This window comes from Rousettus aegyptiacus, unplaced genomic scaffold (assembly GCF_014176215.1).
Source record: "Rousettus aegyptiacus isolate mRouAeg1 unplaced genomic scaffold, mRouAeg1.p scaffold_m13_p_14, whole genome shotgun sequence".
NCBI lineage: Eukaryota > Metazoa > Chordata > Mammalia > Chiroptera > Pteropodidae > Rousettus > Rousettus aegyptiacus.
In genome coordinates, this window is record NW_023416289.1 from 31052551 (window position 1) to 31069672 (window position 17122).

General features: G+C 40.1%; 1 protein-coding gene across 7 annotated transcripts in view; it reads right to left on the minus strand.

Moving 5' to 3' along the window:
• The window catches only part of CEP89 (centrosomal protein 89), a 69835-nt gene that overhangs the window by 43578 nt on the left and 9135 nt on the right, over window positions 1-17122 (minus strand). For 3 of the 7 annotated variants that reach the window (XM_016133231.2, XM_016133230.2, XM_016133233.2), the window contains exons 4-7: window positions 15432-15618; window positions 7035-7140; window positions 2359-2387; window positions 1553-1595 (exon numbers count right to left, since the gene is read on the minus strand). In XM_016133231.2, the coding sequence (XP_015988717.2) occupies window positions 1553-1595; window positions 2359-2387; window positions 7035-7140; window positions 15432-15618 (365 nt within the window). Of the gene's footprint in view, window positions 1-1552; window positions 1596-2358; window positions 2388-7034; window positions 7141-12617; window positions 12728-15431; window positions 15619-17122 lie in introns of those variants that run through there. The other 4 variants (XM_016133232.2, XM_016133237.2, XM_016133239.2 and 1 more) reach the window with 3 other exon arrangements.

Consider the following 17122-nt stretch of genomic DNA (forward strand, 5'->3'; position numbering starts at 1 on the left):
AAGGAGGGGAGACCACAAAAGAACAGCAAGAAAGATTGGAGAAAACCAGAGAGGTGTTTCTTGGGGAGATATGCTCAGAGAGGTCAAAGGAGGTGAGAACCACAATGATCTCCCTGGCCACGGGACGCCTCCACGTGGAGGTGGAAACAGAAGCGAGGCTTCAATGGGCAGACAAGGATGGGAGGGATGGTAGCTCTGGAGAGTAGATTCGGCGCATGCCCCAGGAGGCAGGTAAAGGCTAGGGAGGGGCCTGGTGGCTCCAGACTGCCTCCCTTGGCCCCTAATACACACATGTCCAATCTCCTGAACAAAAACTAAGAAATGAATTCCACAGCTACACCAAGAACAAGAGGGGAACCATAAGGGACTCCAGAAAGAAAACACTTGAGATTAGATTGAAGACATAAGCTAGAGCCTAAAATAGGTCAGGAGAGGTCAGCTACAAAAGGTGGAGTGCCTTGCCCTGGCAGGTAGTGGCAACTCAAAGTGGCCTAGAAAGGACTGATGAGGTGTCAGTTAGAGTACCAGATAGAGGTCACACCCTCTGGGCCAGGCAGATGACAGCAGAGATGTTTGCCCCTCAGCATGCACTGCATATAGGCCTTGAGGTCTGAGAGGCAGGGCAGGCCCTGTGGGGCTGGAGAATCTCAGGAAGAAGAGGGACCCTCAACCCCCTGGCTGGCCCCACACCCTGCCTGTCCACATCAGCCACTAGACGTAGCCTGTACAAGTGGCAGCCTGGCTGGTTTCCCCACTTGAGCAGCCCGCAGTGAAGTGATAGAGCATCCCAAGGCAGATCAACAGGGACTCTCAAGGACCAAGGTGGGAACACCACCGAGAATCATCAAGTGTCTAAGCCAAGAGAAGTGTCAACATCAAATAACAGAGGAGAGAGGGGCTGCCACAAAAACTACAAGATTTTGGAATGAATGTATTTATTTTTAGAAAGACATTTGTTGATACTGCATTCAAAGAATGGGCTGAGTAGCAGAATACATACAATGATGAATGAGTCTGTAGACTAGAAGTTAGAGCCCTAGTAATCTCCCACAATAGAGCACCAAAAATACCAAGATAGAATGGGTGAAAATTAAGCCAATCCTACATGGAGAGTAGACTTAAAAGTGTTGATATTTAATATAATTTTCATACTAGTGATGTCAGACACAATAGACAAAAATTAAAAAATTCACTTTGAAAGCTACTGAAGCTCCCCCAAACAGTCTAGGGGAGAGTAGCCCAGAAAGCACCTCATACTCTGCCTCCAGCCCCTGAGCAGAGCCCTTATTTGCATACATCCACACTCCCTGACCCTAAGCACATCCCACAGGGACATACATCCACCAACCAATGTTTGAATGTTTGGATCTTCTCTTTTGAGGCAAAGACAGAAGTTCAACCATTGCTATGTTTTCCCAGTTCCAGTAATGGGACAAAAGCAGTAGTCTTTACAGGAAAAAAAGTAGTGACCTTTATTTTAGATGAGATTATACTGGGTAGTCTGTAAAACTATAACCTTTTCAATTATAATGAAATTCAAAAAGGCAAATACCTGGGGATGGTGGAGGTTTTTCATGCAATGGCGGTTTTTCGCCCTAGGAGAAAAAGAAAAAAAACCGTAAGAGTAATGATTTAAGAATCTTTAAAAAAAGTAAATAAAAAAGAACCTTAGCATCATCTGTTCGAACTTTCATCCTGCCTTTTGCCCCTGAGTTCAGTCACTGCGTCTTTATATGCAGGTCTCCTGAGTAACAGGCCATCAGTTCACATTGTAAAGTATGTGATTCGGCTGCAAGAGGTGAGCAGAGATGCACAAAGCAAACTCCAACCGGGCCTTTCTCCTTGGGATATGCAAAAAGACCCCATAAACTGCAGAGAAGCATGTTTTCAAGGTGCTGAGAAAAGAGTATGAGATTTTGCTTTTAACACAAACCTTAGAGGAAAGTGGAGGCTTTGAACTTTAGTTCATTACACATCATTCTGATATTAAGTTTATAATTTATGCTGGAAAAGTAGATATGGTTATAAATTAACTCTACTAAGAAATGTTTAATTTTTAAATTCTTATGACATGGCACAATTAAAAACAAGTTAGAACTATTTCTATGTTTGCAAATTATTTATTGTCTATTCATTCCACAAATTTTGTGATTTCTAACCTCTCAATATATTACTTTCATTTTTAAACAATGGCAAATATGAGTTTCTTCATGTTTTTAAAGTATTTCAAAAGAAACATTCAATGGGAAAGAACGCTCAGGGGAAGATTTGTTTCCCCACAAATCACAAAAGATGTTTAAAAATTATGGTGGAAATTCTATCTATTGAGAAAATCAGTTTTTAAAAAACTAATCTTACCTTTAAATTCAGAAAAGAGTGTTGACCATCTGATTAAAAAAAAAGAGAGAGAAAAAAAATTTAAAGCAAATGAAGACATTTGACAACTCGGGAGAGTACAATCACAGAAACTTACCTTCTGCAGAGGAGCTAAACGAGGCCTGGAGTGGGACAGGCTTTTCTAGGTCACATGGCAAGCTGTTCCTGCAGCAAGGCCAGGTGCCCAACTCTCAGCTGCTCATCTCTGTCTACCCCGCTCATCCCTGAGCACCTTCAGTGGCTCACAGGACTGCAGAACCCAGGCCAAACTCCTCAGCACGACTCTGAGCCCTTCCCACACAGGGCTCCTTCCCACCTCTCCGACAGAGGCCCGCCCTGTGTTCTCGCCACACGTTCCACCTGCCATTCCCCAAAAAGGCTCGGCCTACCCTGCTGGGAAGTAACATCCAACCTGGTCAAACAAGTAGTTGTTCCTGGAAGCAAACTGCTTCAGTGACACAGATGAAAACAAATCTTGCCCAGCAACTCATTTTCAATTTACAAATACACATTCGTGATTAAGATACTCCGTGAACAGGGCGACCTCATGTCCCAGTTTGCCTGTACCCTCTAGTGTGGTGAAAAGCTGAACTTTCAACTTTTTAAAAGTTGGTTGCTTTTAACTTTCCACAATTAATTTGCAGGGCAGAAATAACAGGCTGAAAATAAATTAGAAATACATTTTTTTGGAAGCAAAAAGTAGAAAAACCTATAGAATTCAGAAAAGCAGACAAAAATGCTTAAAGATGCATAAAAGATGATAAATCTGCTTCCCAGTTCATTATAATTACCAATGCTCGAACAACTAATCAACGAGGAGCTTAATCGTGACCAAAAAAGTCATCTTGACCCATTGTTTTGAACCAATCTGCTTTTTTTGATCAAGTATCCCAGGGCAACCTAGACTGGGGTACCGAATGAAATCCTACCCAGTTCTTCCAAGTCCAGCCTAATGAAACCTCCTCTCCCTGCTACCTTCTACAACCAGCAGACAACATTAACTGCTCTCTGGGTCTCGTGCCCACCTCTACCGCCTGCCGTAGCACCCGGGCAGCTGGCCATCTGCACGTCGTTCCCCGCAACTAGAACGTGAGGGGAAGGGCCTGTGGCGCCATCGTTTTGGCACATAGTAGATGCTGAATAAATTGCTGACGACTAAGTGTTTAAACTAATACAAACAAAGAATTTACATTTTAAATAATTCTTTTACAATAGTTTTGATTTGGTATCTTACAATGTTACATCAGTTTTATTGCTTTCATATTTAATGGAATCCTCTATGTCCCCCTTAAATTCTTCACGAAATAAATTTAGGGAGGGGCAGGAGATTAAATGAAGAAAAATGGCAAAATGCTGACAGTTGTAGGAAGTAGGTGATGGGTACATGGAAGTTCATTTTGCTATTCTCTCTACTTTTGTACATGTTTGAAAACTTATGATAAAAAGGTTTTAAAGGGCAATTAGCCTATTATCGCAAAGAAAATAATGATCTCTATTTTTATCTTGGTCATCAACTTTTCAGAAAAAACCCAATGAAGACTAAACTCAGAATTTACATCACCCTAAGTTCACTTTGGCATTTCATGTATATGCAGCTCATTTGGTTCTGTGTATATATTTCATTTTCTTTTCTCATTTGTCATTTCTCAGAAAGATTTCTAGAGTCTTCGCCCTTCTCATTTATACAACATATACAGGAAGGTGGTATAAACTATTAAAATAACAACAAAGTTTTCTTACATTGGACATCCTACTGTATACGAGATGCCATGCCAGGTGCTATCCCAATTTTTATAGAAAGAAAAGTCACACTACATGACTATGTTCATGCTTTCAAAAATTCTGGCAATACAGAAATCAAAACTGTCCTCTGAACCCTACTCCTCCCAAGAGGTTCTCAATTTGGTATATTTCCTTTCAAAAACGGGAATAAAGAATGTTAATAACTACATTCCTATCAATAAGTACCTTACATGGAAAAGAATTAAGTGCTCCAACCAAAAGATAGAGTGGCTGAAAGGATAACAAGACCCCTACATATGAAAAGGAAGGGGACAGAAAAAGATATTGATTTGATGGACCTAGAAGGTATTTAAGTCAGACAGAGAAAGATAAACATTATATGATTTCACTTATATGCAGAATCTAAGGAATAAAAAGAACAAACCAATCAAAAACAGACTCACAAATATAGTGGACAATTTGGTGTTGGACAGAGGGGAGGCGGTTTGGGGGGCTGGGAGAATGTGGTGAAGGGCAAAAGAAGTACAAATTAGTAGCCGATGGATAGTCACGGTGATGGGGAGCACAGCACAGGGAATGCAGTTGGCATTAATATGTTGGTTAGGTGGAGGGTCAGGGGAGGGAGGGTACAATTGGAGGGATCATTTTATAAACTGTATAGATGTCTAACCAATGTACTGTACACTGGTGGTGATAAATTCCTTTAGCTTATTTTTGTCTGGGAAGCTCTTTATCTGTCCTTCAACTCTAAATGATAGCTTTGCCGGATAAAGTATTCTTGGTTGTAGATCCTGGGTCTTCTTCTTACCGAATATTTTTTGCCAACCCCTTCTTTACTGCATAGTTTCTTTTGAGAAATCAGCTTGCAGTCTTATGGGTGTTTCCTTATAGGTAATTATCTGTTTTTTTTTTTCTTGCTGCTTTTAATATTCTTTCTTTGTATTTAACCTTTGGCATTTTAATTATGATGTGTCTTGGTGTAGGCCTCTTTGGATCCCTGATTTTTGGAATTCTCTGAGCTTCCTGGGGTTTTATGTCCATGTCCTTTATCAGGTTAAGGAAGTTTTCCATCATTATTTCTTCAAACAGCTGTTTAACATCTTAATTTTCTTCAGTTACACCAATCAGGTAAATATTTGGAGCCTTAATAGTGTCCCATATCCTCCTTAAATTATTTTTATAGTCTAACCAATGTACTGTACACTTGAAGCTAAATAAAAAAAAAATAATTAAAAAAAAATACAGACGTCTGGGCCTCAATGAATTAGAATCTGAGGTGGGTGTGGGGCTTTTTTCACAGATGTCCAGAGGCTTTTAATGCCCATCACAAACCAAAAACCACTTCAGGAGCTGCACTCCATCCCACTCACCACCCGTGCTCCAAGTTCATGTAACCAAGTGTGCCAGTTATCATTGCCTCTCAGCTTTAAGTCTACCCTCATTGCCTGCTTGTGTTACTGCATCTCTACTTGCAGGTGGCGCAATGAGAAGCTTCATCAGTAGAGGGCGCTGGAGAGACCATGGAGGAGGAAGAGGCTTGGGTTCTTCCATACAGTGTGCTGTCTCCATTCCCCGTTCCCTTTCCTCACCTGGCACTCCCCTGGAGAAGACAGCTTCCCAGTGAGTTCAGTTAGCACGACACCTCAGCTAACTTCTCGGGTACCCAGTGGGACACAGCTGCACCCTCTCCAATGTCTGCATCTTAGCCTTGAGTGATTCTCCAAATGTGTTTCTTCCCTTGGGTGCTCTACGTGAACTGTAGAGGGAGTGGCTGCTCCCTCTATTCCCGTATTCTTTAGACTTCTCTCTACCCCTTAGTAGACAATTCTGCTATAGGAAATAATTCTTTAAACTTTTTCTGTTCAAATCGCCAAGTGCTTTCTGTCTCCTGACTGGATTGGATCGATACGTCCATCAGACCAGGCAACATAGACATTAGAAAGTGGACGGACATGTATGAACATAGGGAGATGTTAAAGATGTGTTGTAAGATTAAAAAAAGGCAGGTAACAAGGTAACATGTATATATACATATATAATTATATATATACAATTGTATGTTAGTATTAATTATCTATGGGGGTATAATTGTATGTTTAATTTGATGCATGTCTGCATTTCAGTATTTTTTACAGTAAGAAAGTATTACTTCTATAATTAACACAACTTTAATATTCACATGGATTTCCCATAGATAAAATATGCCACCTAACCAATTGGTATTTCTGGCCCAGGTATTTATAAGGCTGGTATTGTTTTCCAGTCACCTTGTGAATTGATTTATATGAGAGTCTGCTTGAACCCAAGCAACTCTGAGGGTCCTAATAAAGCCGGGCTCTTTCTCACTTCTCAAACATAAGCTGCCTCTTAAGGAAACTGAAAACGATTCCCTGCCTTTGCTAGGATGTGTTGAATTCTCTTACTGTACCAGACCAGTGGGTAATGCACGGTTAGAGTTGTATTATAAACATGTCCATGTACTCATTCATCCAACGGACCTTTAGTGACAGCTTACTGTGGGCCGGGCCCTGCTCCAGGCACTGCCGATAGCATGGTGAACAAGACAGCTAACCTCACTAGCTCATTCCATGGAGACCGCTGTGCACCCACCTGCCCTGGCAACACCAGGCACCCGGGAACAGTGGGGGGAGAGTGTGTAGAGCTTCAGAGCCTGAGCCACAACCCTCTTCCCCATGTGTCCTCTCAGGGCTGACAGAGATGACAAAATGGACATCCAGACAATTGACTGTGGAGTAACTTGTCTTCAGAAAAAATAAAATTCAGGAATATTCCTACCTGTAACCACAGAATCACAGTATAGAGGTGCAATGGCTGTATATTCCCCCAAATTAACCAATTTTTATTGTCACAAATGTTTTTATACTTTTTGAAAAAAACTTTTTTTTTTTTTTTACCTTTTTCTTGTGTACGCTGTGGTAAAAGAGGTGAATTTGGAAATCCATCTTGCCCAGAAATATTTTCCTCATCTTCACTGTCCACCTCGTGTGACGATGGAACCTTCTGGTACAAAAAACAAAGGAGGAAATCTATGATCAAATTTCCTTCTAGCGAACTCAAATGATTTATTCCACATTTCCTCAGTGCCACCTCCCTCTCTGAGACACAAAGGGACTACGCCTGGCAGGGCTGGGTGAAACGTTCAGTCCCTCAGGAAAAGCCCAGTGGCAAAGTCATTACCATTCAAATTATGCTTAGGCCACCAAGAACTTCATGTCCCACTTGGGCAGCCTCTCTTCCTCATTCCTGCCAGGGACTGATCCAGAAAAAAGGACTGCATCTGACCTGCTGTGCACAGCACCCGGTACCACTGTACCCTGGTACCGATACTGCGTTATCATCTCTACATGGGACAAGAGCTACCAACCTGCCCTGTGAGAACTCTTAATCAGGCGATTGTTTGGGATCAATGTCCATTATGTTCGCTGACTATGTGAGTCCACTGTAAACATTTCCTGATGGAATGGAACCCTCCCCTCCACTGTCTGTGAGCGTCTCTTATGTAGGTATCACGGATGGCAGCAGGGCTGCAGACCTGTGGGCCAGGAAAGGGACCCCCCATGAAGAGCAGAGACAGCCTCACTAGCTGGGCTCTGGGAGTCAGGGACAGAGGCAACCCAAGGGAAAGAGCAGGGAACCATGTCTTGTACAATAAGCTAATTCAGCCTGGTGCTCTCTGGGTTGGCTTCCCTTCTGTTATCCTGATTCTTCACTAAAATCTTATGTGATCAGCTTGGCTTAGCTGTGCTGTGCTGCAGACAACAGAAGAGTCATCCTGAAGGCTGGCAGGGAGGTGGCGGCACTGACCAGCAAGATGCATCGGAGCATTTCAGGGCAAAGAGCTAAGACCGTTAGGCCCACCAGGCTCTGTGTACCGGGCTCCAAGGTGACCCGGCTTGGCAGCGGCAAACAGGTCTCCCACTGTACTCATCATTTGAAGGAAGAAAAAAGAGATGACCTCTTAGTTTTTAACTCCTGGGAACCAACTACCTTGTTCACTCTGTCAAAGATATAAGCTACTCACTATTATCAAGGAAATGTGAAATGCTAAGGGGACTCAAATATCATCAAAAAGATAACCTACTATGGAAAACTGCTGGGCAGTGTCTACTGGCACGAAGGCTGACAACATATATACCACTCCTCAGTATATACCCACCAGAAATATATACAGACATCCACTAATGTTCATAGAAGCACTATCCATAAGAGCCCCAAACTGGAAACAACCAAATAGCTATTATCAGTAAAATGAATGAGTAATTGGATGGAGTAGTTGTACAATGAGACATTATACAGCAATAGGAATGAACTGCTATGTACAATAACTGGAGTCTCAAAAACCCCAAAGGATACATACTATATGATAAAATTCATTGAATTTTCAGAATAGGCAAAACTAATCTGACATTATTTTTTAAGATTTAATCTACTCTTGGTTAACTCTGGGGGAAAGAGTGATCTCTTCTTGATCACAAAGAGAAATTTCTGGGTTTTTTTTGTTTTTTGTTTTTAATTTGGGTGGTGGCTACTTTGTAAAAATTCACTGAGCTGTATACTTATGGTTTGTATACCTTTTGTATATATTTAACATTAACATATCAATGGCCTTTCTTTCCCTTATCTGTCTGCGCACTTGTCCTGGGCTACTTCGACCTCTTGCTGGGTAGGATACCAACTCAAATTTTAAAAAGCAAAATATGCTGTACTTTCTAGAGTAACTATTACAGAAAAAATGGTATAATTTGCAAACTAGTAGGGAGAAAGAAAGAGAACTGAAAAAATTATCAATCTAAAAGAAAGCAAGAAAAAAAAAGATATACAATAACAGGACAAATAGGAAAAGTAAAGTAAGATGGCAAATTTAAACCAACTTTCGTTTGTTATTTGCATGGTCTGTTTTATCTTTTAAATTCAACCTTTCTATATCCTTATGTTCAGCTGTGTCTTACAAACAGAATGTAGTTTTTTAAAACAAGTTTACTGAGATATAATTCATCTAGCATATTATTCATCCATTTAAAATATAAGATTCCATGCAGCATATAGCTTTTTGTTAATTGAATTTGAAAAACTTTCCCTTTGTCTTTTTACTGGACCATTTAGTCTTTTTATATTTAATGAAAAAAAATTAACCATGCAAATAACAAACAAAAGATGGAGAATGTCGGATGAAATAGACATAAAGCAAAACACATTTTTAGAGATAAAGCGGTTCGCTTTGCTAGAAAGATACAATTTTAAATTTGTACACATCTAACAATGTGGTCAGATGCAAAAAAAGTACATGTTTTATGATTTCATGCATATAAAGTGCAAACCTTGCAAAATCTGTGACATCAGAAGTATTCCAATGCTTACAGACGAAAACAAGATACTGGACAACCCTGATGACATAGCCAGGAAGCTGCAGTGTCCAGATTCTTGTGACTGTAAGAGTGAGATGACCCTGAGATCCAGCAGTGATTAATAATGCACAGGGCCCAGCCCTGAGTGGGATGGTCACGTTCCCACATGCTTCTCCTCATATTAACGCTAACAGAAGACCCCTACCCCAAATGCATCATACAGCCATTGAAAGTAGAGTAACATAAGGTGCCAGCTAGCTCTTCCTTGGGGTAAAGTCCAGGTAAGTGTGTGGTAAAATGAGCAGTGAATCAAGGGACAACTGGGAAGGGTAGTTTAGATTTGTAAGGTACAGAAACCATGCAGGCCTGCACTGGGACCTTTGCAGGTCCACAACATGTTCGACCTCCCCTGACTTGGTACATTAGGGCAAGTAAACTGAGGGTTTGGGAATCCATGCTTCTGCACCTGTGGCATGGAGGAGACCCTAACACTAGAAGATAAAGAGCTCACTCTCTTTTAGTGGCTTCTGTAAATTGGATGGAGTGATGGCTTCATGCCTTATTTGTTATCCTGGCCTTTACTGCTGTCAACAGGGGTTGAGCTCGCACAGAGGTGCTCGCATTGGTAGAGCAGAGCCAATAACCTATGTGCACATAAACTGACAGTGGATGTGTCTATCTGCCCACTGACGTGTATACATAAATGCAGACAGAGAGGTGCAGGGGTTGTGCCATGGCAGGCACTGTGGTGCTGCCCGCTCAGCATTGGTGCCCCCTTTCTACTGTGCTAAGAGGATCCTGATTTGGTTGGTGCAAAGGGGCCTAGGCCCAGGCTGCGAATCGTGGTAGTCCTCTGCCCCTTGGCCAGTAATTGGTCAAGGGATGAGCATGTGACCAATGAGACTCCTGCTGGGAGGCTTCCAGGAAAAAAGTTCTCTATAATAAACACAGAGCAGCCTGAAGCAAAGGACTTTCCCTCAGTTCTTCCTTTCTGCTTTGGGACCAGGACCTGCCGTACCCACTGGTGACCATGGCAAGGAGGCCAAGGGAACCTTAGGAGCCAGCCTTTGATAGGCAGCTGAAACAATTTTGGAATCTTCTACCTCTTGAGTTTGTTATATGAGAGAGTTAAACATCTATTATTTAAGCCTTGTTTGTCTATTCCATTATTTGAGGCCAATAAATGATACAGAGATAAAAGTGACCCCAGAGGCTTCTCCAGGAGAGCAGAGGAAAACAGGGTCCTGGGGTGGGCTTTCGCTTTATGTGCAATATCAAAAGTTTTTATAAGAAGTGTGTATTCATATTTTACCTGTATAATAAAAATAAAATAAAAAAATATATATTAAAACTGCAGAGAGAGAGAGGGGACATTCCTAATCTTCAACAGCATCAGAAAAAGAATGACTAGTATTCCTTGGCTTCCAGAAATTACTAGAGAAAACTAGTTTACTCCTCTCTGGGTCTCCAACCAAGCTATGGCAGACAGTAAATATTAGCTTGTTGGCCTTTGGATAGTGAATACCTGAACCAATGAATGATTACATAGCATTTTATGACAACATGCTCTATAAAACCACAAATAACAATAGCATGACAGAGAGAGCTTCCATAACATTGTTTTGGTGATTTCTATTTGAAAATAGTAACAGGGCATTTAGACTACACTCTCTCAAAATCTACTGAAATCGATCAAAAGAATGGGGGGAGGAGAGAGAAAGCTTAGTCAATGTCCATAGTTCCAGACCATAAACTGGAAAAAACAGCTGCCAAATCCATGAAATTTGGAAGAGGGAGCATGCCAAAAGCTGCTAGACTTAAGGCACATAAATGCTCCAAAAATCAATGCTGTAGTTATATTGTGACCCTCTAATGGTGCAATGCGAGCAACGGTGTGGACAGGCCCAGGAAAACTACAGTTATCTCCAGGGAGAAGAAACTAAAGGGAGACACTTGTAGAGAGAGCCTGCCTTTACTGTCCAGGACCCAGCCTGTATACCCTCAAAGAAATGAACGACAGCACAAACTGACATAAAGAGCTCAAAGAAGAGATTCGGGAGGATCAAGAAAATATGGCAACAGAAAGGTGTGAAAGTAGATTGGCAGCACTCAAAAAAACGAAAGGAAAAGTAAAACCAACACAGAGGGAAAAGCACTAAAACATAGTGACAAAGTGCTGAAGGAGAGATATGGAGGGTATACATGAGGAAATCACAGAGTAACATTGAAAAGAAAAAAGGGGGACGAGTGATTATAGAAACTATAATAGACATGGAAGACAAATAAAGGATATCCAACAAATGTATAACTAGTGTTCCCATGGGAGAACAGAATGAATGAATGATAATAAGTTGTCAAAGATAAAATAGGGGAGGAAAATAAAAAAAAAAAAAGATGACAATCTATGTCTGCTGAATTAAAGTACAAACTAACGTTCAGGAAAAAGGACAGAAAAACTATAATGAATTCTGGTGCTGTACTTCAAAGGATGAAGAATAAACCTACGAAGGTAATATGCAGAAAGATCAAGTAATCTCAAAGGGGAGAAGAAAGCAGGCTATAACCCCTCAGCTCTTTGCTGTCACTCTAAGCAGTCCTCTCAGAGAAGGTTAAGTCCTCCGCTATATGGTTTCGTGACACCCATACCCTTCCTTTGTAATGCTTATCATAAGAAGTGTGTATTCATATTTTACCTGTATAATAAAAATAAAATTTAAAAAACATATTAAAACTGCAGAGCGAGAGAGAGAGAGGGGACATTCCTAATCCTCAACAGCATCAGCAAAAGAATGTCTGGTATTCCTTGGCATTAATAGTAATGGATTACTATTAATTTTGTGGCTATGGTCTTAAACTGATTGTCCAGCACCTGGCACAATGCCTAGTACTCATGGATATTCAATAAAGATTTGCTGAATTATTTACCTGCCCAAAGACAGTCTCCTCCCTAACAAAGTCCTTTATAGGATAAAGAAACTAAGGCACAGGGAAGTTATCTGATTTATCCAAGCTATACAACTGGGAAATAGGAAAGCTAGAACTTGATCTCAGGTTCTGAAACCCCGTGGCATTGCTCTGTCCCTGCGTGAACTGACAACAAATTCATGTACCCCACTTCCCCTCCAGCCTTACTTTTGGGTTGCACCAACAAGAAAACTGCTGAAAACAAGACTTGCTTTCCATTTGTTAGGCCATTTCTGAGCAGGTGCATACTTCACATGAAGATGTTAGCCCAGACTACCCTGCAACAGAGAGAGGCATGAGGTATAGACTTATATCCAAATTGCCTGCTTGGGTGGTTCTGTTTTCTTACCTTACTAGTTTTGACAACTACTTATTTTAAAAGAAGTATGAAAAATTCATAAAAAAGGATAAAATTATAAATTATTTGCCTCAGATTACAGAAAGTCTATAGTAAATACAGGGAAGGCAATTTTATTTTATTTATTTTAAATTAATATGTACCCTGTAGGCGATATCCTCTTCAGGGCTGGTGCCATCTAGTGATAAAATAGCAGTTTTACATGCTCCACACACTCATTTTTTCAAAGGCATATATTTTAATCACAGAATAAATTTAAGAATATATGGCCTGTTTCAAAAAAAATGCTTTATGTCTAATACATATTCTTGATAGGCACAGGCCTGCAAACACAAATTTTAATTCTAAATATGGCAAATTGGTCATCCTGGTTTGAATCCTGCTTCTGTCACTGGATGGTTGGTTGGCTGACCTTGGGCAAGTCATTTATCCTATTTCTTCACACACTTTCCTCCAAGGGTGTGAAGTAAATGAAATGGTACATGTACGCTGCCTGACATAAATTAATGCTCAGGAAAGGTCAACGTGTCTTCCTCCCAATACTGTCTACTAGTCCTCCTGAAAAAAACTAATTGTAAGTCTATGGAAAATTGAAATCTTTTCCAGCTTAAGGGCCCTTTAATTCATGGCACCTGCAACTGGCCAGGAAAATGTAAAGGTTATGATGATATCTTTCAGTTGCAATCAGTTAGTAAAACACCTCTGTTTCCTGGGTTGTAAAGGAAAGAGCTTTCCTGCTGGCTGGGATGTACAGTAATGTGGAGACTGGCATGCACGCAGTGCTGGTGGGAAGGCAAAAGGGAACAACTGCTCTGGAGAACAATTTGGCAATACCTAATAGCGTGATCCAGCAAACATAGGTACACGTACCAGATGTGCAAGAAAATAACCTACGGTTTCGTAAGTAGGTAAGTAGATAAAGTAACATGGATCCATCTCACAACTGTAAGGCTCAGTGAAAAAGCCAAGAGGTGAAATGAATGGTTCAGTATAGTGACCTTTGTACAATTAAATAAAAGAGTATCATATTTGTTTACTGATGCTTACTTGTAGTAAAAAAATAAAAACACGGACTTCTAGAATGCATTCCAAATCCAAGAGAAGATGGCCTTCCAGAGATGGAGCAGGAATGGGAGACAAAGAATTCAACACTAACCATAATTTTACTTCTTTTGTTTAAAAAAATCTAAAGCAAAAAAAGGCAAGATGTCATTACTTGCTCATTCTAGAGAATGAGAACATTAATGTGTTATATTATTTTCTACTTTTCAATTGTCTTTTTTTCTGGGTTATAGACAATACACACATTCAGCTTTAATGGATAGTGCCAAACAGTTTTCCAAAGTGGTGGTACCAGACGACACTCCCACCAGCATTAGAGTTCCTCCGTGGCCTCACCGAATCCGATAAAATGTTAGCTGTCATGTTCTACTTTTCAAATTTTAAAATAAAAAAATTTTCCCTACTGCACACGGGTCCTAGAGGTACCATGACAGACTTGCCTAAAAAATAAAATATTTGCCTTGCTAATGACAAAGAAAGTTGTAGGTCAGTATAATCTCTTTTTCTACGGGAAATGCGGTAGCGGGCCTCGCTTCCAAAACAGTCTGGTGACACAACCCTATCTGTACGCTCAGTCCAAAACACTAGCCCAAAAGTGTGCAGACTGAGGGACAGTGGGACTTCATCTCCGCCTTCCAGAGCCCTGCGGAAGGCTCTCCTCTGGGCTCTTGGCAGCCAGCTGCATGTGCCAGTGCTCCTGGCTATAGAGAAACCTAACTCTGCACGGTAAAGTCTGTATATGTCAGTTCGTGAAATACATACGGATTCCTCAAAATAAGTTCTTCAGGACCATTTAAAATGTGATTCAATATACTGGAGGGTGATCAATACACTACAATCAATATGAATATACTTGGATGCTGCCAGTCTATATGTGTGTAGTCACTACGCTTAACACATGATAGTGATGGTGAAACAAGGCGAAAGGAAAAAGGAATTACGGTGTTGTCTTTTGCCATTAAAGAAATGGCAATATCCAGTTTTCCAAACCCTGGGAACAGAGTTTAAATTAGAGCAGCTGGGAGTGGTGGAAAAATGGGCTCCTTCAGCCTCTGTGCCTCAGTTTCCCACATGTGTCAGGGTCATAAATGGATTCTATCTCATCGAGACAGATACACGTAAGAGTTTGAAAAAGAGACGCACAAAAGGTAACCACTCAAAGAAGGTCAGCTACTGTGGAGACTGATGATGCTGCTCCGCCTGTCAGGCATGAACCTGAAGAAAGGTGGGAATGTGCGCACTGACGTTGGAAAAGTAACAGGAAAATCAGCTTTTGCGGTCAAAGAAAAGAGCAAGATTTCTTAGGGTCAGATGGAAATCTATGTTGAGAACGTAAAGATGTTTCTGTCTTTGAAGGACTTATCTTTGAAAGATAAAGGAAAAGTTCTAAATTCTAGCCTAACCAGATAGAAAATGAGACTGGACACGTTAGAAAAATAAGCCCCAAAACAAAAGCCATCAAAGGCAGAAGAGAGAAAAGAAAGTCCTTACTAATGCACTCTACACAATTTACTATGAATAGATGTCAAGGTGCAGAAGAAATCCTGGAATGTGACAAACACCTGGTTTCTGTGTGGCACAGCATACACAGCAGCACCAAGACCTCCCTCTTCTTCGCGAGCAATGACATCCCTCGGCTCCTTGTAGCTGGATGACAAGTTCAAGTCAGTCTCCTCTTCCTCCCCATAGCACAGCATTTCAAAGGATGGCAGAGAAGGTCTTCTTCCCATCTCACTCTGCCAATTTGGTCTATAGCAGAACATTAAAGAGAAAAATAAATAAATAAACCAACCACTTAACACTTCACATCGGTATAGAAACTTGTATTAAATGCTCTGCCTCTGAGCCCCCAGCATAAAAGTATAACTACATTACAAAATATAAACTAAATGATTAAGTCACCCACTATTCCATCTCTCTGCACTCTTAAAATTTCTTCCTAGTTTTATCTATGCTCTTATAGTTCTTATAATGCATAGAAACACAATCTGCCTTGTTGTTAACAAGTTTTTCACGTCAAATGTTATGACCCAAGTAGTTATACCAGTTTAGTCCACCATTCCACTATGGTTTCCTGCTCCCAATTTTCACTGTTATAAATAACCCTGTAATGGACCTCTATGTGTAGATAATCTCTTCTGTATTTAGAATTAGTCCTATAAAACAAACACCCATATGGTAAAACTGCTGAGTCAAATGGTATAAACATTTTGTGGGGCTACATGCACATCACACCCACAAATCACACAAGATCATTTCTCCACTCTGTAACTACGCTGGTAATAATTTTCCAAAAGAATTTAAATCTCACTGTTTAAATGTACATTTCACCAAGACCGAATATTTTCCACGTATTTGTATGCAAATCATAGTTCCTCTAGTGTAAATTGTCAGTTCACGTCCTTTGTCAATTTATCTACTTTGCTTCTAGTATGTCCATTCCAATTTGAAATTAATTTTTTAATTTACTAAAATTAAAATCTTGACTTCATATTTACTATATTTTTCCTATTCTATTAGTTTCATTTTTTTTAACATACATGGTTAAAATATTTTTTTTTTTACCTTCTAAATTCTTAGCTTAGTAGTCATTCCCCTCAGAGTTTTGATAAGAGTAGATATAAAATTTCGTGGCTTTATTTATGTATGTATACAGATCAATCCTTTCATTCAACAGGAATTTGTTTTGTATATGAATTAGGTAAGGCTCAAAGCAGATATTTTCTCCACTATTGCTAATAAATATACTGTTGAGTGCGTTCCCCTTTGATCTGTGGGGCTGCCTTTATTAGAGATTCGATATGCTTACAAACACTAGTTCACCTCAGGGTATTCATGCATACCTCTCTATTACTGAACCAGTCCTCCTCTATTTTAACTATTTCAACTATACATTTTAAAATATATTGGAGCTAATGCAGCTCACTCCCCCGGTCAATATTCTTCCTTTCCAAACTTCCTCTGATAGTCCTATCTGCTTATTCTTTCCAATAAATGTAAGATTCATATCCCCAGCTTCAGTTCTTATTCGGCCAAAGTATAATTCCTACCAGGAAAAAAAACAGGCTATATTCAAACATCTCAAAATGGAGTCAAGATTAAAATATAGAAACCAAAAATATAAACATGTCCTAGAAGAAAATACACGAGCACTTCTTTAATGTTGTGGTAGGGAAAGTCTTTCTAGATTTGGCAATGATGACAAACTACAAAGACTGATAGAAATCACTAAATAAAAGAATTTGGTATGTAA